General features: G+C 32.0%; 1 protein-coding gene across 2 annotated transcripts in view; it reads left to right on the top strand.

Moving 5' to 3' along the window:
- Positions 1-25420, top strand: part of LOC131849155 (protein apterous-like) — a 90307-nt gene that overhangs the window by 35302 nt on the left and 29585 nt on the right. For both annotated transcript variants that reach the window (XM_059199153.1, XM_059199152.1), the window contains exons 3-4: positions 21290-21463; positions 22896-23152. In XM_059199153.1, coding sequence (XP_059055136.1) covers positions 21290-21463; positions 22896-23152 — 431 coding nt within the window. The remainder of the gene's footprint in view (positions 1-21289; positions 21464-22895; positions 23153-25420) is intronic.

Raw genomic sequence — 25420 nt, 5'->3', positions numbered from 1 at the left:
TCTCAGTAGATTCTGGCGTGTAGAATCGTACATCATATCCGTGTTAGTCATCCCTATATCATCATCCACTGAGATAAACTCCCTGGCCCGAAAATACCACAATACAATATTATACTATTCTTTATCGTTATTTACATTATCATATCTTTTTATATTATTTGTTTGTTAAATAACGATAGCGGTAAATTGTTAACTTGTATTTTAATGATTTGGCTCCACGATATTAAATTGATACGGGTTCTTTTATTTTAATATACATTTAAAGTACTGCGTTCGGTTTGATAAAAAAGTTAAGGTGTCATGCTGATCTATATAATGTATAGTCTATAGGAATATAGGTATAGGCAAACTTACAAAACTATTTTTATATTTAAATTTATATTATTCTAAAGGACTAGATATTAGCTAAATTACAGTATTCTAAAATAAGGATTAATTTATGTGCCTTATTTAAAGTTAAAATATGTTTATATGTTAGTATGTGTATATGTAAACATTATTATTTACTTATTGTTTATATGAATGTGTGCAACAATGTAATAATGGTAGTTAATATAAATATTTTCTTTTACGCACAGGTATTATTAACAAATTATTATGTGTTTTAAATGTTATAATGTGTTAGAGGTATATGGCGAGTAATTATTAATATATTCGTATATATACGTGTATAAGCTTTACTATATAATAAAATATGTTTAAAATGATTTTAATTTTCAAATACTCGCTATGTAACAGGATATTTCCCAAATATTCGGATTTCACACAAATTTTAGTACATTATGAGAATAAAGTAAATAATTTATATTAATTATTATTGAAATTGAAATACAACGGCTATAGCATAAATTCAAATGTATGTATTAATAGTAAAAAGATTAATTATACAGGACTTACTTTTAACTATTAATATTATGAATTTAGGATAAAATCAAATGTAATTTGAAACGTGGAGGTAAATATTTTGCATTTTAAACAGAATTATAAATTTACCGCTCGTATAAACGGAAGTGTAACCGAAAACCATACAATAAACCTAGGTAACGTGTTTACAAAAACATTTGACCTATAAATGCATTGTCGAGGCAGATGGCCCCATAGGAGCTAATGTTGCTCTCAGCACGACTCTTAAGGTGTAACCGTAAGGTTCATATTTGCGTGTCACAGACGACAATAGACTTGACAAATGAACGATGACATTATTGTGCGGTTTGTGCCATTGTGGGGTTGACGACTCTATTTTGTAGTTGTCGGTGGTTTGTCCGCATATTGAACAATGAATTATTTTGCTACGGTGATTTTATTTAATTTTGTTTTCTGTTGCATAATATTTTTGGTTTAGATTTTTTTATGTATACTATTTATGGACACGGTTGAGTGATTCGTGTTTAAAATTTGCTTTTATTAGGTGTATTGTTGTAAAACAATAACGTATTGTTTTCTTATTAATTGATACAATATTGAACAGCAAATTGTATTTTTTTTAATGTTTACGAGAATAGTATACTTTTTTATATAGTTAATAATTGAAAAGCTTCTCACTAACAGTAGTTTACAAGTTGCAAGATTCTTTTTTTTAATATTCTTCAGAATTTATCCAATATTAAACATTCATATTATCTAGTTCTATTTACAATCAATTTTGATCACCATGAGTTAAAATAACACTTAAAATTAAAATAACGTCATATTTGAGAATTCCGTTTAAAATTACTTAATCTCTTACCAAAATAAAATAATAAATGATAATTTATTCTTTTCTGTCATTCCGTCCCCTCAACAACGAAACTAGCAAAATAATGCGATTTAACGCACGACAAGACAAACATATAGGCGTGGCAACCGAGCGTACTCGTACTGTAGTAGGTGCCTTCAAAAACCGCCGACTGAGGAATGGTACTTGAGGAGTTGTTTTAGGACAATGTTGACTTAAAAATCTTTTGTACAGCACCGTTATCCTCGCCTTTATGGATTAAAATAATACTATTAGATCAAGTTGAGGACTGTCCAATGTGAAGAGCATAATTTTATATACATAGGACATTTAATGACATTAATTTTATCAAAGTGCGCTCACTATTGAAGATTATTAAAAATGATTAAAACGAGCCAAAGGTGAAAAAGATTGTGTAATTTTTTATTTTATCAGCTGCAACATTTTAATGAGTACTCCGCGTTTTGTTATTACTTTTTTTGTCATTAAAAATAATTATACATTGGTTTGTTACAATGTTGAATATTGAATCGCTAGGTACATAAATATATTGGTTGTTTGTATTTACTTATCGGGAATTGGATTAGATTGAAATATGTTATTATGCAATCATATGCAATATGTATAATTGGATAGCGAGTGTGTGAATACATAAAGCTCTTATATTAGGGGGCTATTTAGATTGAGGTTATTGCTTTTCATAGTTGGTTTTTAGGCTCTACTGTATTACATTTCTAATGTTATTTAATTTATTGTCACAGTAGTTACTTTATGAAGTAGGCAGATATTCCTAATTGATTAAATTATTGGCGTAGAAGTAAAAATACTCCTTTATCGTAGAAATCTAAACACTATATCTATTCCATATATCTATTCGTGGAAATTATTTCCTTTTATAAATTAATTTGAAACTATAGTAAAAGTAAATCGATTCGTTTTAAAGGAATTCTTTAAGCTTTAATTTGGCTATAAAATTTACAAGGGTGAAACCGCAGTTACAACTAGTAAATAATATTTTTTTAAATTTTCAAATATTAATTATTTTCTATAAATATTTCACAGAATAACAACTTGCAGATACACTACTATACAATGGTAAACATTTTCCAGCAAGTAATAAAATGACCTTATGTTTGTATAATACTCTGTCACGACATTTCAAATAAGAATTTCGTGTTGGTTTTAACTTGCGGAACGGAGATTCCTGGCTGATGATAATATTTATAACACGTTAGAAATATATTAGGCAGTGTTAATCGAATATTGCGTGCGGCTCTCCTACAACATGTGATAAAGATTTAAGTAAATTTGTACTAACCTTTGTTCGACTTTATTTATCCGTTACAGTTCTTGCTTATCAATCAACGGTATATTTGACCTCGGGATTGAGCTCGTTATTATTTGAAACAATGATTTACCTAAATCTTTGATTTTAAACTGCGTTTTATGTCTGATATCTACATGTATACTGGATAATGTATAATATTTACCTACGTTCGATTTATAGCGCAATATTATAAAGAGAGAAAGTTTGTGAGTTTCGGGTAATATCCGGTGCTATTGATCTAATTATCAAAATTTTTTTAGTGTTGGATAGCCAATTTATCCAGAAAGTCTAGTTTAATTTCTTACATTTTAAACTTAAATACAATTGGTTATCTGATATACCAGTATAGTTATATGCAAGCATCATACTCCAGAGAGTATGATGCTTGCATATAAAATATAGCATACTTTAATATTTTGAATAGTGAGCTTCAATTAAATTAAAATGAATTTAACTTGACATTAATGCGAATCGGTTCAGAATTAATACAAAATGTAATTGAGAACCAATTCAGTGTATTTTACATTACTGTGTATATTACAAATGAATGAAATTAATTCAGACCATAGGTATTTAGTAATATATCTTTCCTTGCATCACATCCCTTTGTCTGCAATTGACTCATACACTTGATTTGTATGAGCTCTTCACGTCAACAAGTGGGAAAGGTACCCTTAGCTGTTTATACGAATGTAAATAAATAAAAAAGTCAGTTTTATTATTTAGAATAAGTCTGAAGTATCTATTGAGAGTCGGCGCTGTTGCGACTTATCGAGTGTTGTTGGTTTAGTTATTCACCTTTTGTTTGATGTTTTATTGTTATAAACTATTGTTTGTACTAAAGCTTCTCAGTTGTTGTTGAGCATGTTTTATATAGTTTGTTTCTAGGGCTATTGCAATAATAGAAAACGCGTTTTTTGAAAATACTTGAGCGGACATTACACTGTAGGTTTTGTTTTTATGTTAATTCAAACGATCAACACCAAACAGCATCGGAGCCGTAGTAGTGGACAAAAGTAGTCGCTATTACTAGCGAAATCAGGCCATGATTTAGTTACGTATTGGTAAAAAAATAGCAACGTATGAGGCGATCTATATAACGTTTTAGTCATGAACTGAACGTATGTGGAAACTGATTCACGATCAAATTTGATTAATGTATTATAATATAGAATAGCATCAAATACATCTCCTATATCTATGAATGTTCACTACCCTTTTACAAATAAAAATAACCGGCCACAAAACATAGTATTTGCTTCCATACCAACGAATTCCCATGCAGCGATTTCCTATTTCGCGTGTGAAAACAGTTCAATTCGTAGCGGGTTCGTCTGAGACCCGCTGGCTTCACGCTGGCCACTATTGTACAAATGGGGCCCACCACGGGCATTGTAGGCGCCCCAGGGCCACGGGGGTGCCGCCGGGTGTTTATTTGCAAACACAACGCGCGCCCCCCCGCTGCGCGCGCCCCTACCGCATATCACAATTTGTTGCGATTTAGGAAACGCGATATGTGTACTGCAATGAATTGATACTTTTGTACTTCCTGGTGGGCTGACATATTGAAATCTATGTTTTTAAATTGTAATTTGAGTTTCGAACGCGGATTTAAATATCAAGTATCCGTTGTAGCTGTAAATGTAGTTCTACGAATGACATTATAAGGATATTTTTTTGTTTTTTTTTTGTTTGCATTGGATGTACACAAAAGCACTTAAAGGTATTTAATTATTTCATTTAAAGAAACCCACATTAATGGTTAGTAAAATAGACTGATTTTCTTTTAAAAAATATAAGATCTGTACAATAAATGTCGAGTATATTGTCGATCGATAGACCGATCTATGGCGTTTTGTGAATTCTCCTGAAATATACATAGAATAAAACAATGCTCACAAACATTTAGTGTAAACCCACCCAAATGGGTTAAGCTATTACTGAGATATGCGCATCAACGGACAGACAAACATATAAAAATTCTAACAATGTTTTGTTTGGGTTCTATTGCGTCGATAAAATCCCTCAGTGTAAGTATTCTTATGTATCTTCCATGAACAGAAAGCAATTGTGTTATATTTTTCTCAGTATAATACTTGAAGTTTTATAAAGTACCTATTAGTAAAATGTATACTTCATCTTATTATATTGATATGTTCTATTTTTCTATATCTACGTAAGTGTCTCTCAGCACATTTCTTTCTTTAAATGAGGGTGAATAAACAAGCATACAATATAAAATAATCTTCTTCATTATTGCAGATTATTATTTTAATGGGTGTTTTGTTTTCGATGACTAATTGTAATAAGAAAAATATATGTAAAATTGTTTACTAAACATTAATATTAATAAGTAATATCATATATTCTGTATTATATTCTCATTAAGTGATCTTATTTATTTCCAATTATTCATACAAGTACAAAATACTGTGAAAAGTTATATTCAAATTATCATTTGTTAAAGTAATATCTTATAGGAGTGGATTATTAAAACAGCGATTATTTGTAGGTACTCGTAATTATTAAGACCTAAGTTGGAGGCCGCCCTTGACCCTTATGGGTTAAAATGACCTTTACAGACATTAATCTTTACTATATATGTATATTTACGTTTAGATCTTTTAAAGCTTTATTGCTGCGATATGTGAATTCGACGGCTCGTGTGAAATAAATCAGCCGCTGTTTTTCCTCTAAACGCTAATCAACAGCTTTAAAATTTTATTTTTATTATACCCTCACTTTAGTGTAGAACGATACATCATGTGGAGCGTTGGAAATCAAAAATCCACTCTCAACTGTTCCCGTAATAAAATAAGTTGTGAAAGACTTTCAATATTATCGCGGCAACACCGCAATAAAAATGTAAAACAGTAGGCAACAGGCGGACAAATAAAAAATACATTTAGATAAAACTTGATAGTCATTGTAAAAAATCTTGACAAATACGGGATTTACACCGCTATTTAATTTCGGCTTGGTTTACGACACACGATATCTCGGGATTGAAATAAATCAAGTGGCTGACGGACCACGGTGATCCGGGTTCCGTATACATTAGTGGCTACGATATAACACTATTTTAAATATTAGTGTTTATTAAATGTAATGTTAATGATGTATTTCTTGAAGATATAGCTATGGATTTTTTAACTTATGGTTTTACGTTCTTCTTATGAGATATTGTAAAAAGCTTGCATAGTTAATCAGTCCCACAAAACAGCCGTTATGGCTTGAAATAATATGGATTGCCATTTGATAATAGACATTAATCACCAAATTTAGAACCTAATGCATGAAGTTTATAAATTATTACATCCCACGGTACTGATGATAGTTGATAATATTTTTTTCGATAACAGTAACATAGTAAAATAATCATATCACATAATTTGCATGTATACAAATACTTAAATCGTGCGAGGAATGGTAACGCGACCATCGGATATATGCTATGTTAAACAGCTAGACCACCGAGTTCGTCGAAAGGTCGCCGTTTAGAGAAGATATAAAGTTGACGGAAAATGTACTAATAATTTCTTTCTAGGTAGGTAGTTTGCTGAAAGAACATTTGTCTCTAGTCGGGCTCATTATCGCAATGCTTTGTGCAAAGAACTCTATTAAGTCTGTCTCTTTAAACTAAGAAACTCATATACAATTAGCAACTTCTTGCTTTCTTTCAGGAATGTCTATTTGAACTGGTCTTCAATTATACTAGTACTTATTCAGATAGTTTTAATTAATTTACTTTGGGCAGTATCCATTAAATAGTTTTATACTGTATCTTCTTAGCATAGCGTTAACGAGGTGCTTTTCATTATTAGGATCCGGCTTTAGGTTTATTGTTCCAAGTAATCATTGATGGTAACTTGAGAGACTCAACCTGTCTTCTATACTCAGACCAGTGAAGAATCACTTTATTATTAGAGCATTATAGAGGGCTGGCTATCACAGTAATGCAGATTATGATATACTTGGTATAATGATCACTCACTCACGACTCACTTTGGCCGTGAAAACTACATGGTGTCGTTCCTACCGGGCTCGGTATACGAGCATAGAGACCGAAGCTAGTAGAGTAGTGTTTTATTACGCTTCGGGTTTATTCTATTACTAGATTGTCTGTACCATAGACTATATTTGTAGTATCTATAGGAATATGTATTTTGACGGCCTTGGTGGTCTAGTGGTTGAACACACCGTCTTCCGAAGGTCACGTATTCGATTCCTCGCACGGCACAAACATTTGTATTCATGGGTACGATTGTTTGTATCGGTCTGGGCATATATGTATTTACGAAAAAATATCTATGTATTTGTATCAGTTATCTAGTACTCATAACACAAGCTTGAGCTAGCTTAACTTGGATCTAGACGGCGCTGTGTGAATTGTCCCGAGGTTATATTATTATTATATTAAATTGGTTTCTAAAAATAGGAATAATCAATGTCATAAATATTAAAAATATCAAGTTATCCATTTTCTGTGCATTGCAGCCACATGTTCATGATTTTGGCGGTAAATTAGGCTTTTATCTATTGTGAGTTCACTTACCTTCACTTGCGTAGCGGTAATAAAATAATTAGTCAAATTTTTTGAAATGATGTAATATTTTTATATATTAATTCTAACAGTTTATTATACAGTGAAAAAACAGAAGTATGCTTGTGAGTTATTATAAGAATAATGAGTGTAATGAAGGATTTATCCCGATTGTAGATTATTTTATTCATCTTTGAAACACGAGGAGGCGTTATATAGCGGTAGTAAAAAACAGTTTATTAAAATTAAGAAGATAATTATGATTTTGAGGTAACTATGATTGATAACTGTGGTTAAGTATGAAATCAAAGACTGTGTTAATTATTCATTATATTGTTTACAGTATTTTAACATGAGCCAAATTTGCATTTTTCAAGAACAATATCAACTAATTGTTGTTTTCGAAAATACCTAAACTATTGTTATGTATTAATATTTATCGGCACTAATTTGTATTTTTGTGAACAATATTGGTTTTTATGTAATTAGGTAGAGATATTTACACTGTTGCATGTCAGTGATGACTAAATGTGTGGGATAATTTAAAAACCGACCCACAAATGTACTACATTTAAGACAACCTATAACTAAATAAAATATACCTATGTATATATTAATATTGTATATGATTTAATATTTTGTTGGTATTTTGATTGCGAATGCATCGCAAGACATGTTCCATTAATTTGGCCTTTCATAATTATTAATGAAATTACTTAATAGGAACTACAGACACATTTCAATTAATTGGGTCCTCCATAATGAACAAGACTTGAAGCAAAACACGTTTCCCTTTGAAAAAGCGTTTTTTTGTATACAAGTTCTTTGTATAAAATTCACATATCAGCATGTTTTGTTAATAATAATAAATTGGTTACGATCGCGAGTCGTCATTCTACAATAGTTCCCAATCAACAGTAATACCAATTAGTGTTGTGCGCAAATATACGAAAAAATATGTTCTTAATAGGGCTGCCTACTTTTTCTCTAAAAAGAGAAGTATTACAATTATAATTGCAAGAAATTATATTGCCAGTTACCATGGTTGTAGTAGTTGGTATAAGAAATATGTAGCTCTTAACTTATCAATTGTGAGACTTTATTGTAATAAGTTATCTCTTGGTACATATTGTTGTTACACAGACAACAGTTAATGGCATCAAAATATAGAGCAATGCAGTATGTTTGGTAACCCTATTGGCATGAATGACATGTTTTTACATTATTAAATTCTTAAGTAACTCCTGGTGATGAGTGTTTATTACCTGACATTTCTGATAATTGGAAAAATATCTACTTTGAGTAAACAGAAAAACTCAAGATTTCACAGAGCAGGTAACCTGCTCTGTGAAATATTGAGTGTTTCTGTTCTGTTTATGATATACATATATAATAGTAACAATTTTTTTTTCTATAAAATGTAAAGCATATCTGTAGCGCACGCTTATTACGTTCTCTTTGGAACGTTGTGATTATTTGCTCAATGATCCTATACAGAAATAGTATAGAATACTAATTGCACTATGGTGTAATTATTATATTGTGCCTCATGAGGCGTAAAGGGTTAGCATTAAATTATGAACGTTTTTACCATAGTTTTTGTACAGTAATTATTGGGTATAAGAGACTGAGTAGTTAATTGTTTTATTTTCAATTATATGGGATTTCATACACAGCATGTTTTAATAGAGATATTTTTTTAATAACAATCAACAACGATATGTCGGTTTTAGTTACAGTCACTTAAGAAAGTGGTGTTACAAAGAACAATGATAAGATTTGAAAATTGTCAGTAAACCCATTGTCAAGAACTAAAAGTTCTATATTTAACATAAACAAAAAAGAAATAATCATTTATGTCTATGATTTATTCCAGATGGAATAAGAAGAGATATAAGTCGACGATTGTTGATATTTATTTAATATTTTGAATTTTCATTTTTAATCATATTACAAAACAGAGTCCCCGTTGCATCTGTCTGTATGTTCTCAATAAAATTTAAAAAATCTATTGAACGGATTTTCTTGTACTCATATGCATATAGTGATTACTGAGAAAGGTTTATGTGTATTGCAATAAAGTTGTATAAATTAGTTAAAATACGCAGTCAGGGCGAGCCTGTTGTATACATTTCTTTCATTGATTCATAAGTTTGTCGGCGGAGCTCTTGCCACTTCCCACGATCTTCCATCAGTCTCTTTAGATGTGGATACGACACAACTCCAACTGTGCTCTTAATTTACTTGCTTATTATAACTGTGTCCTCCCCTTTGCCTTTTACCGTCTATTTTTCCTTCAATTATTATATTCATATAGGCATCACTGTTTTAAGTGCCCGAAGATTTTACTTTGTACTACTCTCAATACTATTCAAGATCTGTCTCGTTTTAGTACTTCCAACCTTTGTAGTACTTCTTCATTTCTAACTTATACCTTCTCAACCAATTCTTTGCATTCTTCTTCAACACCACACTTCAAAAGCTTCCAGTTTGTATGTTGTTTTTTTAACATACATACTTATTAGAAACAAGTATGTATATCACTTATTTAGTGGTTTATCAAACTATTCATGATATGGGATGTACGCATATAGGATTAGTATTAATGAAATTAAAAAGTGATGACTGACACTTGGGTATCGTAAGTGCTCCTCAATAAAGACAGTGGTAGATAATTCGACGGTAGGTAGCGTGCGTGTCAACAGATTAGTCTGCGACGCTCCATCATCTCGTGTGAAATGTATCGTTCGATTATCAAGTTACGTGTGAAAAATACTCATAGTTTGTCTATGATTCTTTTTATTCATATTTGAAACAGTAGTCGATTGAGGTCAACTAATATTTTGATTTATATTTCGACTTAACTGAGCCCGCAACATTGAACTCTTAGCTTTTTTGTTTTTAAATCGATTGGAATAAAACCAACACAAAAATTTAAAGCTTTCCAATATACATTATTGAAAACAAAGCAAGAAATTTTTGAATTTAAACCGTTACCGCTCATATAGTCGCATAGACAAACAGTCAAAAACACTACATATAGTGCCGACATTTTATCAGTTAGGTCGGTCTCTAAAGTCCTGATAAATTAGCACTACAAAAAGCCAGTTATGTTAGTCGAGGTGGCGGTTATTGTTTATGGAGCGAAAACGATCTCGACCGCCCGATATATCGACTCTATAGATCTGGAATATAAACGTATCGTGTATATACGTATCGTGTATATATAAAATATTGTAGTATAAATCCACTTACTCTCACGCAAATATTCTTATAGCGTAGTAGAGAAGAACCGAGTAGATACTTCTTGTTGTATTCAAATTAAGAACTGATTTCAAACGTACCTGTCTGTGTCCAGTAGGTAACTGATGATAATAATGCATATGCAAACCGCATTTACGATATATGCTTTAGTGTGTAGTTACATGCAGTGTACTAGAAATGTACCCTGATTAATGGTAAATTATCACCTGATACACAACATAGATAATGTTGCCAACACTATATTACTCACTTACGCAATATTAACATACAACTGTACCGATTGCGTGCCACGCCATATAACAAGCTGCATAAACAGCTTAATGGCATCCGGTAGCTATCATTACACTGAATATGCTAGGCTAAATTAATTTTCCACATCATTTGCCAAGAGCGCGGGAAAAAGTGGAGATGCGCGGGAAAAAAGCAAATTGCACCAATGAAATGGACGTTCGAATAAAAATGCACGTTCTGTTTTGCGGTTTTCTATCGCTTGTCAACGTAAATGCTTTTACAAATACTTAACTCATAAAGTTCTAGATTTTATGCGGCTTTCCTAGTCATATATCTAACGGCCCGACTGATGGGAAGTTTTATAAAACACGTGATATATATAGACAAACTACATTCAATATTGTTTTGAATGCAGTCGAAATTTCAAAAATATTTTATTTGAAACGTTTGTGTTATTTACACATGCATTTTTGTGCAGATATATTGCATAGATTAGTACTTTGTAATGGCATATAGAGAAATTAATTTCTATATTAAAATTACTATACACTTGAACAGAAACATAAAAATGTAGGTGGTTTGTTCCATACGTTATGCCCATATTTTGGACTTGTATAAAGAGGTTTTAGAGGTTTTACCATTAATACCTACTTAAAATGTATAGTGGGCGACTGATTTCAATCTAGCTGGTACGTGGCGAGATAATCTTTGCTACGAGTAGTATTTCATGTTACACAGATATGATATTTGGCTGATTCATACAGAATGTATCGAGCGACCAATCTAAGTAACACACTCTATACAAACGTATATACATAGTAGTAGTATATATGTAAACACGATTATACATAGACCGTAAAGGGCGCAATTATATTGTAATATTTCTAAATTATTCTAAGTTTAGTTTTTAGTACTTAGTCGTAAAGAGTATACAAATCTGAGAGCATTGTAGAATAGTCATGAAAATGAATCGTTTCACTTAAAAACAAAGTGCACATGTGAAAACCAATTTAGCACATTTATTACAAAATATAATTGTGCACTTTCTTTCTGTCCATAGTATAATATGATTGTAACGTGTAAAAAACTCTGTTTATCGATTTGTACATTAATGTTTCAAGTAAAAATAGCTAAAGGAATTACGATAAATTTATACGTTAAATTTTAAACAGAATATGTTGTTAAATATGTGTCAATATAGATTATATAAAGTTCTTTGCAAATGAGGTGAAAATTTATTTTATGATAATTTTGCAAAGTCTGTACCTGAAATTTTATGCATTAATTCATTGAGTGAATTACTCCGTTAATATTTTTAGTTATTATTGTCATATAAAATACAAATACAAACTTACAAATAATACATACAAAGCCATTCAAATCATACAAAAATAATCTTCCTTTTTTGTTTTAGTCTACCACACAATATATATGTATGTATATTAATAGTAATTATGCGTAATGTTGGACCATCTATAAAAATATTTAATTTAACTGCCACAGCCAGTGAACCCTAGCCATGTTTTGAAATAAATCAATTCTTTTATCTAAGGTTATTTCGGACCAACGAAACAAATTTGATAGATAGATAAAGTAACTGTTTATTTGTTTGTTACATAAAATATAAAGTAACTGATTCCTATACAATATAAAATATACCTAAAATATTTGTGATTGTGGGTACTATAACTATTAATAATATATAAACATAAATAGGTCGCAAATATTGAAAAATATTCATAATAATAATAGTTTATTGGTCTATATCAATATTATTACTCCTTTTTTATATAATAAAAGAAGCATGACGCACAACAGCAATTTCGTGCAACTTTTAAATCTTCCCTGTATTGAACGTTAAATGTTTTATTTTAAGTAACTGTAACGAACATTTACAGGTAAAATGGTAACCATCAATTCATCCTAATTTAGCTACGTCGTGTCTAAAATTATTTATACTTACCTACTAAGAATAAATTCGTCGCCACTAGCTCCTACCACGTGTGCCTTTCCATGTATTAATAGAAATTGTAACGACTGTACTTCCAGTCTTCTCATCGACATATAATTAACTAGCTCTGCCCGTGGTGTCACCCGCATTAAATTTATAGCTTATGTTTTATTCTGATGTATAAGCTGTATTACTGTAATGTTACACTAAAATTCGTTCAATAGTTTTTACGTGAAAGAGTATCTATCCATCCATACTCACGAACTTTCGCATTTATAACATTAGGAAGATATGTGTATGGAACTTAGTTTCTGGATTGGAGAGGAGAACTATTTTCAAACTTTATTTTAATTCTATTTACAGTTGTCTATGGAATGTTAATGCAACTTACCTATTTCATATATTGTTTGTTTCTTCTTCTTATTGTAAATGTCTAATTATTTTGTTCCCATTATATGAATATATTAGATCTTTATTTAAAAATCACATTTTGTACAAGAGTTATTTAATATGTTTAAATTATGGTCAGTTACGTACATATTTTATCATCATCATAACAGACTAACTTTCCACTGTTTGGCATGAGTCTATCAAATATATAAAAAACTACGTCGCCATATGGAGAATAACATAAAGACATCATACTTCTCTCGATATATTATTATGAAATACATAGTTTTCTTGAAAAGTTACTATTTTATTGAGATATTCCTTTAATTAATTAATTAATAATTGCCTTGTAGAATTTTTATATCTATGGTATCTTAAGTAAATATGTTGGTTTAGAATCTTAAAAATATGCCTCTACAAATATTGTCGTTATATTTTCGAAATCCCGTAGTAGGGGTGTTTGGTTGCGTTGCGGACGATTGGCGTCCGACACCGTAACGTCTGAGGGTTTAACCTCAAACGCTCGTGTTAATTAATGGCAACACCGCCATCTATCGGTGACGCCCTATCAATCTTATAGCGACAGTCTGTCGCTCATTTGTCGTCCGTCACCTATGGAATTTAGAGCGCAAGTTAGTGCTAGGGGTTAAATACATATTTTTACATTTATCTTTTAAAATTATCATAGATATGTAGATACACTTTCATTTATATATTTGCTTGCAATGCTGAGGAATTAGTTCTGAATGTCAAAATGTTTCGTTAGCTAACAAGTGCTGCTTGTAGGGACGGGTCTGCTCTCACTGACTGATTTAATCTTATTGTGTATTTAATGTGTGTAAATTAGTGCTGGTTGGTAATTTGTATTTATACAATACAACTTAAAAATATAAAGTTTCAATAAAGATTTCAGAGTAATACGCATCTTGGTACACTTCCATATATTCCATATATGTAGGTATATTTTGCTTACTCTACTTTCCTCAACATATTCCCATAAACTCGCTGGTTACGGGCCCTTTTTATTTGTACGTTTTCTAATACGTCGCTGACTGATCGAGTACTCGTCCGTTCCCTACAGGCTTTGCTATTCATTTTCTCTCGATATATCCCTTCGTTATTGTCCTTTCATCCATGCTTTTTAAATGACCAAACCGTCGCAACATTATATTTGTAATCGTTCTCATTACATTGTCTTTAAAAAACGTGATAAAACATCAGCTATATTTATTAGATTGATTTTGATCCAATCTATTTCTTTTCTATACAAAATACTGTTAATAGGTTAGGGGGTAACCTCTATCATGTTATAACGCGCTTAGTATAGTAAAGAAAGTAATAGTACCCTTATATTGCCAATACACGTGCTTACAAAAAGTAAAGTGACACCATAGGAATGTGGTTTCCAATACCAATATCGGTACCCATTACCCCGCCTGAATTGGCGTGTTACATTCGTCTGCCGTGACATATTATTAACAAATAAAGCTTGCCGCGCGCTATTGTTGCTGCGGCCGGAACAAATCGGGTCGTTTCTTGCGTGAAACGCGCGGAACGTCACCCGGGACCGGTACGGTTACCGGTTCGATAGGTTCTCGGTTTCGGATACCGAATTTAATTCGACGCTCGTTAAGGTAACGTGGCCCATTGTTCAGCCCTTTTAATTTGCAGTCGTTATATTTCGTCTTATTCTTATTTTATCTTTATTTGTGACCTTAGTTATTTTGTACGTCACCTATGGAAGCGGAATGGTCATTGTTAAAAATTTAAATAAGTGATACATCTGTATCTCTATTTAAAATTCAATAAAATGTGACGTTCAATACAGGAGCAAACTCTCTCAGTTATAATTTTATTTCCATTTCAATTCAATCAAGACGAAAAGAAAAATATCATACACATTGCAAGAAAAATGTCCCTAATTCTAGGAATTTTCACGCCAATAAATACGGTACATTTTATAAAAGTAAACGTTATTTTATTTTGTTACATTGAAAATAAAAATGAATAAATGTTGTCAACGCAATGAAATCCTTTCGACAAATGAAATAACAAACCAATCGGTTCCTAAATGGATAAAATATCCTATAACAGAAAAATAGTAACGTATCCTTCTCTTTTATGGAGTGCATCTAAAAATAGAACGTTTCAAACAATCATGTATCGGTGTATGCAAACGGGACATCCAATTAAATACAATAAAGAATGAAATTTTATTAAATTACGACTGTGTTGAACGGTCAAAAAACTGAAAACGTTTCAGTCCATTTAATCGCGGCTTTCATATGCAAAATTGTACGAAAAACGTTATTATTATCTTAAATCTAAGACCTAAATTTGATAATGAGATAAATAAGAATTTTAATGCTAAATGCGCAATTACTTCGGTTTTAAGCAAACAGTTGGCCGTGGAGGATTGAGTTCGCGGCGTTTATCATTTCATCTGTTGCGTTTTCTGGCCGTGACGGCGAGTTTGTGCATTTAAGGAAACATTTACTCGCGTGTGCATTTAACGACTGTTCCCAATAATATATATCTGATAACTGATAGGTTACATATACTTAATACTCGTTTTATTTACACAATACATTCAGTAAACAAATTTAATATATGTATTTATATTAGAATTAGTTATTTAAAAATAAGGAAAGCACTAAAATAATAACAAACACTAATTAACCTAAAACCTTTTTAATCTGCTGAGTTGTTTATTTTATGGGTTGATATGTCGATAAAAGCGAATGTTAAAATTGTTTATTACCTATAATTATGTACCACGTTCCAAACAACATTGACGTATGCATTATTTAGTTGTGTAGCTTGACAGTCATGTCTACTGTACGTCTAACTAGTAGGAATTAGGGGCTGTTGGATGCCATAAACGTCGACTGAATGCAATGATGGCTCGTTATACTCATGGTAGGGTGTTGATTACAGAATATGATCTTTTCAATATGGCTACTTTACATTATGATATAGGCACTCAGAAATTTATTACATAATAAATGTAAATGTAAATATAATAATAACTAAATATTCTACAGACCGTCATCTAGTCCCGAGCTAAGTTGAGCTTGTGTTATAGGTACTAGACTGCTGGTACTGCTAGAATACCGAGGCCATCAAATTCATGAAACATTCTTTCAAAGGCTTTTGAACTCATACTTTTCCAGGGCTTGTGTTCTTATCAGAGCTTAGAATTGTAACAAATCTAAAAGCAAACAGTCATACTTGGTATTACATGTATTCAGTAGATTTTTTTAATAATAATAAATACATTTTAATTTCATTTCCAAAAAGGTACAATTGAAAAAAATCACTGCTAATATTTAAATGTAAATATTAATATGTTAAGACTGGTGCATATGCCATTACTAATAAAGTATTTGTAAATATGAGTAACATACGAGTATAGGTACTAACTTAAATTACACTTTTATTTTCACATTGTAGATCTTACTTTTGTAGATATTGTAGGTTTTTTTTTTACGGAATGTCGTCTATTGTATTTTTTCTTTATAGATATTTCTATATATCACATAGATTGAATAGAACAGAAATATTTTTTATTTAAACAAATTTAATTATGTATTCTTCTTCTAAGAATTGGACTACGACTGGAACGACTAAGTTGGAATTTTGAGATGGTTTTTTCCAGGTCTGAATAGAAATTTTCCAACATATCATTACTAGAAGAGCTCCTTGGTGCATAAACCTGTATGATACTTAGGTTTATGGGCGTAGCCTTTAATTTTATGCTCAGTATTCTGTCACTCACTGATTCATAACCCAGAACGCAATGTCTTAAAGAATTCGGTAGCAAAAAAGCGACTCCGTTTATGCTTTCAGTATCATTTCCAGAGAAATAGATGATGTTCTTATCAGTGAGAAAGTGGCCATGACCTTTCCAGTGGATCTCACTAAGACTGCAGATTTCGACAGCACATCTAAGTATCTCTTCCTCCAAGATTTTAAGCTTTCCAGCCATGAGTTCACATTCCATGTTCCTATCCTCTTGTCTTTTCGCAGTTTAAAAGATTTTGCAGTAGCAGAATTTCCCTGCGATTCCTGGTCTACTACAGCCGCATGGACGGTAACAAAATTCCCACCGTCTGCCCCGGACGCAGTACGGCGCTGGTTGCTACGCGGATCACATGGCGATCTCTTATTCTTTTCTTGTGAAACTTTCCTGATGACTTTCTATGGGAATTTAGTGCAGTAGCTTCCCCTTGTTTTCTGCACCAGACATTTTTGAAGTTATTTAGACCTCAAGGTTGCTGCAGCCTCTTCCGCCCAGTCGCCTGGACAGGTGTATGTGTGCCTCGTCCGTTATCTAGCAGGGAGCACCACGGTAGCTACTAGGGAACTAGAACTACCGTCGTTAGCTATTCATACGAACCATCGACGCGAGCAGGTGAGGTTGACAGTTGGGCCGACAAGATGGTTTGCGTCATTATCCCTTTACTTTCCATAATTAAATTATATAAATATTAAATATTATAATAAAAATAAAAAATATAAATAATTTAGATAGTGCTATTTTGTCTAAAGGGTATATAAAACATTACAGGTATATTTATAATAAATCTGAGATTGCTATAGCCTAATGCTCAGCAAAGCATAGGTGATCTTTGTTTTACGAGGCATGACCTCAACTATTTTCTAAACAAAGAGATGGATTCAAAGGCTATCAGTCGCTATTCAAATTCTCACCTCTGATGATGGTTAAAATAATAGGAGCTAGGTCAATCACTAGCCGATACGATCGCTCGTGACCGGCGCCCACGACCCGCTCGATAGCTTCATTTTAACCTCCATTTGTAGGGCTGGGTGCCATTGGTCGCAAATAAGGCCGGCTGCGAATTATAAGAGTAGATACATTTTAGACCACAGAATAAAAAACATACTAACAATTCAATTTGGAAATATATATGACAATCACCCTCACCACACACACACACACACACACAAGCAAATAAATCTATATTGAAAGAATCACCGCATCTCGTTCACTTTAGCACAAATGTCGCGAATTGTCATAAAAGTGGAACCTCCTTTAGTAGTTGGTTTTAAACATTAATGGTGATAATAATGTAATCTAATATTATGTATATATAGATATAGAGGAAAATATTTTAATTATATGAATGCATTATAAACAATATGTGGGTATATACAGATTTTAAAGATTCTACGTAAATTTTATCAGCGATTTTCATGATGTTTTTTTTAAATTATAAATGTTGGGAATGTTTATACCCATGCGATGTCACGGCGGATCATTAGTCATAATAAAATATGGTTTTGTACATCTCTACATGGATGTTTAGATTCATATATGTTTATCGAACTGTGGGCATGATAGATTTACCACAATGTTGTCAGTTGGCTGTGCTTCTGTCTACCCCATGTAAGAGAGAATCTTTTTTGTACTAAGTTGTATGAGTATCTTAATAGGCAATAAAAGTGATGACTATTTACGCCGCCTTCTGACTAAAATCTCTTAGCATACCTAATAAAATTCTGAAACACATTAGTGACTAATAAAATGGTGTTAATCAAGATCACTATCTTTGTGATAACAAAGTAACATTATGAATTAACTCACCCGATCGAAAGTTTTTTACTCAGCAATTTATAATATTTTTTATAACTAGCGTGTTGAAAGAGAAAATAATTAGATACTATAATACAATGTGCGGACAAGACCTTGTTATGTTTTATGATTTTTTTGGATTCCTTTTCGCTAGAAGTGCATTCGTAGTAACAACAAGTGGTCATATAGTAGCTCCCTTCATAGTAATGAGCACTGGTTAGGAAATTTAATTTGAATTCGTAACATGCCATTTCCCGTAGAATGTACATTAATTTATGTTATACTGTCGTTGGAATACTTGTCTACTTGATTTTTAGTTTATTTAAGAGACTATATTACACATATGGTGCAGTAAGTATTGAAACGTTACTATTGAAATATTATAAAATCATTGTATATGATTAACCGACTAATGCGGACTTTACTGTATTTTTTGTAAATTGCTAAATACAAAATTACAGACAAATCAATTAAATGTATTTTATTTGAAAAAAGGTTTATATTCTTAAATTATTTATTTATATACTAGAGCATAAAGTATACTATAACATCGTGATTAGAATTTATAGATCATCCGATTTTATTATATTTATAACTTTAGGTACACAAATTGTATAATTGTGAATAAAGTTAAAAGCATATTAACAAGTATTTAAAACAGACTGTCCAATAATGTTTATGTCTACCAAGAAAACTTAGAATTAGAAACGGAAAAATCTAATAGCTACCCACAAATTCCCAGGTCGAATTCCATATATAGAGATTTAGAAAATTATTCAGTAGAGGCCGATCGCGATAGCAGTGGGAGCGGACCACACGGGGACAACTTACTCGGCGGACGAACCTAGTCGCTATCTGCCATCTCGGTCCCTCGGACGGTTTTAATTACCCCACTAAAATTACTTAAAGGTTGAGACGTTTATTTTTTAATATGGCAACCATCGGCGTAATAATCTAAGAACTTTGGATCCGTGTTCAAAGGTCTCAGAAAGAAATCTAAACGTAAAAAAGTTTACCACCTCTCGCCAGTTTTCCTTTAGACGAGTGACGGCAAACTTATAGCAGCGACGACGAACTTATAGCAACTTATGTCTAAGTTTGCGTGAATTGCGGCGGAGGCTGAATAGCTTTAGAACTTTATTATTTTTAAATAGATATTATGTTACCATTACAGTGGCATAATACATCTAATAAATAAAATCTTGTATCACAGTAATTATTATAGAAGTACTCAGAAATATTTAGATTTTCATGAAATTGTTGGTGTATATTTAATGGAGTGTAGGCTACTTTTATGCCCTTGGTAATAAGGGTGATTCTATCAAGAAAAAAATATATAACAAAACTTCGTGTGCCGGGTCAGGTCGTCCGTATAAATAAATAATTATTCATTTATTGCTGTCTTAAAACAACACCAGTCTCTACGGTAACATCGAGTATTAAACGAAAACTTGAGACAACTTACGTTACGAACTTTTCCATTACAATTTTATAATATATATCTATATTACGAAGGAATTATTTACTTTCTTAAAATAAATTGGTTGTTTAAATATCTCATTTTATATGTTGTTGGCATATCTCAATAACCACTTGAAATAGCTTTAGCTTAAAATTTTTACGTTATTAAAGAAATATTTTCTATAATTACAGTTTTAGAACACAACATTATACCAATACAATTGAGAAATTGTTGAATTTTTACTTACTTACTGTAAAATGTTTGAAATTATAGTGATGTATGTATATATTTAACAGATCCTTATCGAATTGTATAACTGATCGTCAATCTTTCACAACTTATTATAGAAAGATTGACTATTAAAATTGATGAATAGTCCAGAGCGTATTATATAGAGCTGTTTAATCACAAACTGTACAAAACATGTTTTACAAAAATTGATAGCCATACCTATTTTACATTATTTTTTTATTGAGATTGATTGATTGAGAGACTGATTTTCAAACTGTTATAGACAGGAAATCTTTGACATTCGCAGGATTTAACTAGCATAATAGTTTAATGGCACAAATAAGTGTAAGGATGAATACATGTACTTAGTAAGTAAGTAGTATATAAATATTGATTATAAGAATAAACAATCAGTATACATTCAAACGTCGTACCTACCATTTGCCTAATAAGCACCACTCTTATATAAGAATGAATACTATTGTTTATAAAATCTGCTTCTTTTACAAAAATATTTGTTTAAATATTGCCTGTACAATTATATACCTTATGAAAAACGTATTTGTTCCTTGTCCTACAGGTTATACGGTTCAAAACGGTGTGCCCGCTGCAACACGCCTATATCTGCTTCTGAGTTGGTGATGAGAGCCCGTGACCTGGTTTTCCATGTGCACTGCTTCTCGTGTGCACTATGCAACACTCCTCTTAACAAGGGCGACACATTTGGCATCAGGGATTCGGCTGTATATTGCAGGTACTATCGACTATATTTTTTTATGTAATTGGAATGTCAATTATACTGCCCTCCTGATACAAAACAATAACAGTCGCCCTATATACAGGAACAGCACTATGGACATCACGTTAACATTGTCTCACTATACCACTCATGCGTTACTACTCTAGAAGGCTAAGATATCATGACTTTTATACTGTAATTATACTGTCCAGTCTGTAACTTATACTAGAACACAGTTTACAAAGTTGAATCTGAACATATAAAATAAGTGAGACTGTGTTTCTCACACAGACGACTTTTTGGTAGTCTAATTCCTATGTATCGTCAAGGCATCTATAGATACTATTTTCTGCGGGCATTTTTTAAATAATTAAATTGGCATACAAGTGGCAAAGTGATATGGCTTTAATCTTTAATATCTGATCAGCACCAAGGATATCAAACTTTTGTGACATTTGTTTGCTACTAGATCATGTATAGGTAGGTACTATAATATGAGTATATACATTTATTGTATCATTAAGGCAATAATATTATATATGTAATAATTATTAATGTAAAAGGCAGTGGAATAATAATAAAATATATTTACTAATTAAATTATGGTTTTGCAATGAATAGTTGTAAAAATTTTGCCTGAATCTTATACGTTGGAGGTATATTTGGAGTACGTAGAATTAAAATATTTTATTGCTTATATATTATTGAATTTATTGTGAGATGTCGATTGTAGTTTAACATTACAAAGTCCAAAAGTAGATAAACTTGGGGCGAACTGATATATGAAGTTTAATGATAATACAAGGTGTGACGGTAAGGGTGATAGGTACGATTACGAAATCCAACAACACTGTACATATAGATGATACATTTTTAATTTTCTGATTTATATTTATTTTTCATTTGAAAAATTGTTTACTTTCATAGAGTTCGAGCATTCCACATCTATAATGGTTAACAGTTTTTCATTCAACAAACAACTATGTTACGTTATTTTATATTTTATTTTATTATCATTTAATAAAATAATGCTTTAAATAAAAACAATTACATTGAATACTTGCTACAAAAACTAAAAATGTATACGTATGCATACTGTGCGCGTCACTTAATTAAGACCCCCTTCGTAAATGATTCTTTTCTTCACTAATGAATGTGCGACATAAAAATACGAGTAAATATGTATGTGTATCTTTAAAAACATAAAAATGCAAAAATAAGACTTACTTACTGGGGAAAAGAATCGCGTGAAGAAAGTAATATTCTTTTTATAATGTACATTAGTAGTTGACATTTACTTAGAAGATATAATAAATGGTAGCTAGTAATATAAATAATTAAAGTCTATTTTACTTTACATACTTTGCGTTGCTAAAATTTATTTTGCATTATATAATTCTTTAATGTAATATGTTAACATCGAATAATATGTAGTTTCCTTTCGCAGGCTGCATTATGAAACCATGCCGGAATACGGCCCTCACATGGCTGTTCCGGGCCCACCCCAATTGTGCCCGGGGCCCTACGCCGGTCCACCCCCAGGACAGCATTACCCCCCTTACCCCTCCCCCGAGTTTTCGCGAGTAGAAGCCGATGTTCCTAAAGGGCCCTTTTTCAACGGTGCCGCCGCACCACCACCACGACAAAAAGGACGTCCGAGAAAAAAGAAACCCAAAGATCAAGACCTCATGACCGCCAACCTCGGTGAGTCCCTTCAATATCAAAACTGCGCCAGCGCGAAATAATCCCTTTTATTTGTCAACTGTCTTGCAAATGTACGGCAATCATTTGCCCTGATTACAAAGTATTTAGCATATACACACTGACTACCTAATTTAATATCGTACGCGTCGAAATGGTGCATCGTCGCCCGTCGCCATTTTCTGCACCCAAAAATATGAATACAAACTTGGCTCTGTTTCGCCGACAAAACGCTTACAATTTTATTAACACATTAAAGTCAAAACTGCACTTACCTCACCAGATTATCAGCGGCAACTTCCCGTGTATACGTTGTTTTAAAGTGAACTTTTTACTTTTTTCGAGATATCGAAACCAGTCCGATTATCTGGCCGGCAGCACTCGTTCGGCCGACAACGTATTATACAACGCGACTTGACGAGAATTCCATTTCAAATTTGAAATTAGAACGTTGCGTGCCGCCCGATAAAATTGTAAAACAACCAGCCGGGGAAACAAAACCATTTTTACAATCCTTTAGAATTCGTCATTTGTTTTTCATTGAAATCGTTCACAGATTATCTTAAGGAAACTGTAGAAAATGAATCTTAAGATAAGATGAATTGGAGCAAGCAGTTTTTGCACTCATTACAGACTTAATCGAGTAAAAGAATTAATTGAACCGCATAAAAATGGTTCTCTACACGGTTGAACAGTTCGGTAACAGAGTTATTAAAGATCCTCGCCCGCGCTACTTGTTATTGATGCGCCTCAATTAATGCAAGATAGGAATTATAGCTCTTTCCTATCGCACGTTCTTAATTTGAAAATTGTTGGCTAGGGAAGTACGATACGTTTTTGCTTCAGATCACCTTACTAATTTGACGCAAAACAGTAGCAATTTATGTTCTCAACAATTTTAACCTTTCATTAAGGTGGTAAAACATAAATAGTACATGGGCCGATACCTGCTCGGAACGTAGTCTACGAGTAACCCTCTATGCTTGTTCTAAAATAACGCAAAAACAGGTTTCTCACGTGTTCGCCGATCGCTCGCGTGTCGAACGTAATCCAAAGTTCATCATACTCACCACATTTCAATGAACCGCCGTTTGGCCCGTCGCTTCTATACTTACTGATATTACGGTACGAACACCTACTCACAAACACCGTCCATGACTGCTAAAGACAATGTTTCCGATATACTTACAGACCAGGTGCTTACATTTTTCTTTGGATGACAGAATTATCTACTATATTACGGTAACGGTGTATTTGCAGTATTTGTTTATTTTTTTAGCCAAGAAGAACGACGTGTAATGGGTACATTATTGATGGTCATTATATCTTATCAACTACATATAATATTCTATGTTTCTACTAGTTTGTTTAGTTATAGTTCAATTATTGGGGTTATGTATACATTTTTATTATCAATATAAAAAATAGTAACATGATATCTAAGAAGATAAACACCTAAAAACAAAATATAGAACAGTAGTATAAATATATAAAATATAAATTTATTTTAATAACAAATTTATATTTTATAAACAGTAATAGGTCAATCAAATTTCATTGAAATTTTATTATTAGGTAGGTACAGGACATTTTATGACTTAATATTGCGTTTATATTTCCCATGTGACATGTATACATACTGTGGGACCAATGTATTAACCTCTATATTATTATTATTATTAATAAATAAACATTACATTATGTTATTATAACATTATTTATTTCAAACCGTATTTTAATTCAAATACTACCTATGACCAGCACAAGTTTGATCTTCCGTCCCATTCTAACGTTGATCGAAATTACGACATTCTACGCCGAAGTTCGAACCCCTAGTGGTTTTCTTTGACCAAAGTCGTTACCGGCAAAAAGGGGTTGGCCTTCAGCCGTTCCATATGTCCTTGCGGGCGTTTGCAATGCCTTCTACACTGACCTCTATATGGCTATAGAGATCTGCAGTATTAAATTGTATTACATAACTTATCTAAATATTTTGAAATAGTTTTATTGTCTTGCCTACGATACGATACACTTTATTGGTAATTCCAGTAGCAATTTCTTAATGGCTATATCATACTCATATCTCTCCACCTGTTTAGGCTGTCCATTGATATATCAGACGGGGCAGGTTCATTTATAATTATAACATTAATAGAAAAACCTACATTACCGACTCGATATCTGTATGCATTTTAATTTATTTTCAATGACAGACATATTGTCAGTTATCTTGTAAAAACTGATGTTCTTACTATCTTTTCAATGTATTTT

Source organism: Achroia grisella, unplaced genomic scaffold (assembly GCF_030625045.1).
Source record: "Achroia grisella isolate CSIRO2021 unplaced genomic scaffold, CSIRO_AGI_Agris_v1 utg640, whole genome shotgun sequence".
Lineage (NCBI taxonomy): Eukaryota > Metazoa > Arthropoda > Insecta > Lepidoptera > Pyralidae > Achroia > Achroia grisella.
Note: the sequence above shows the minus strand (reverse complement) of the source record. Positions and strands in the feature narration are given on the sequence as shown.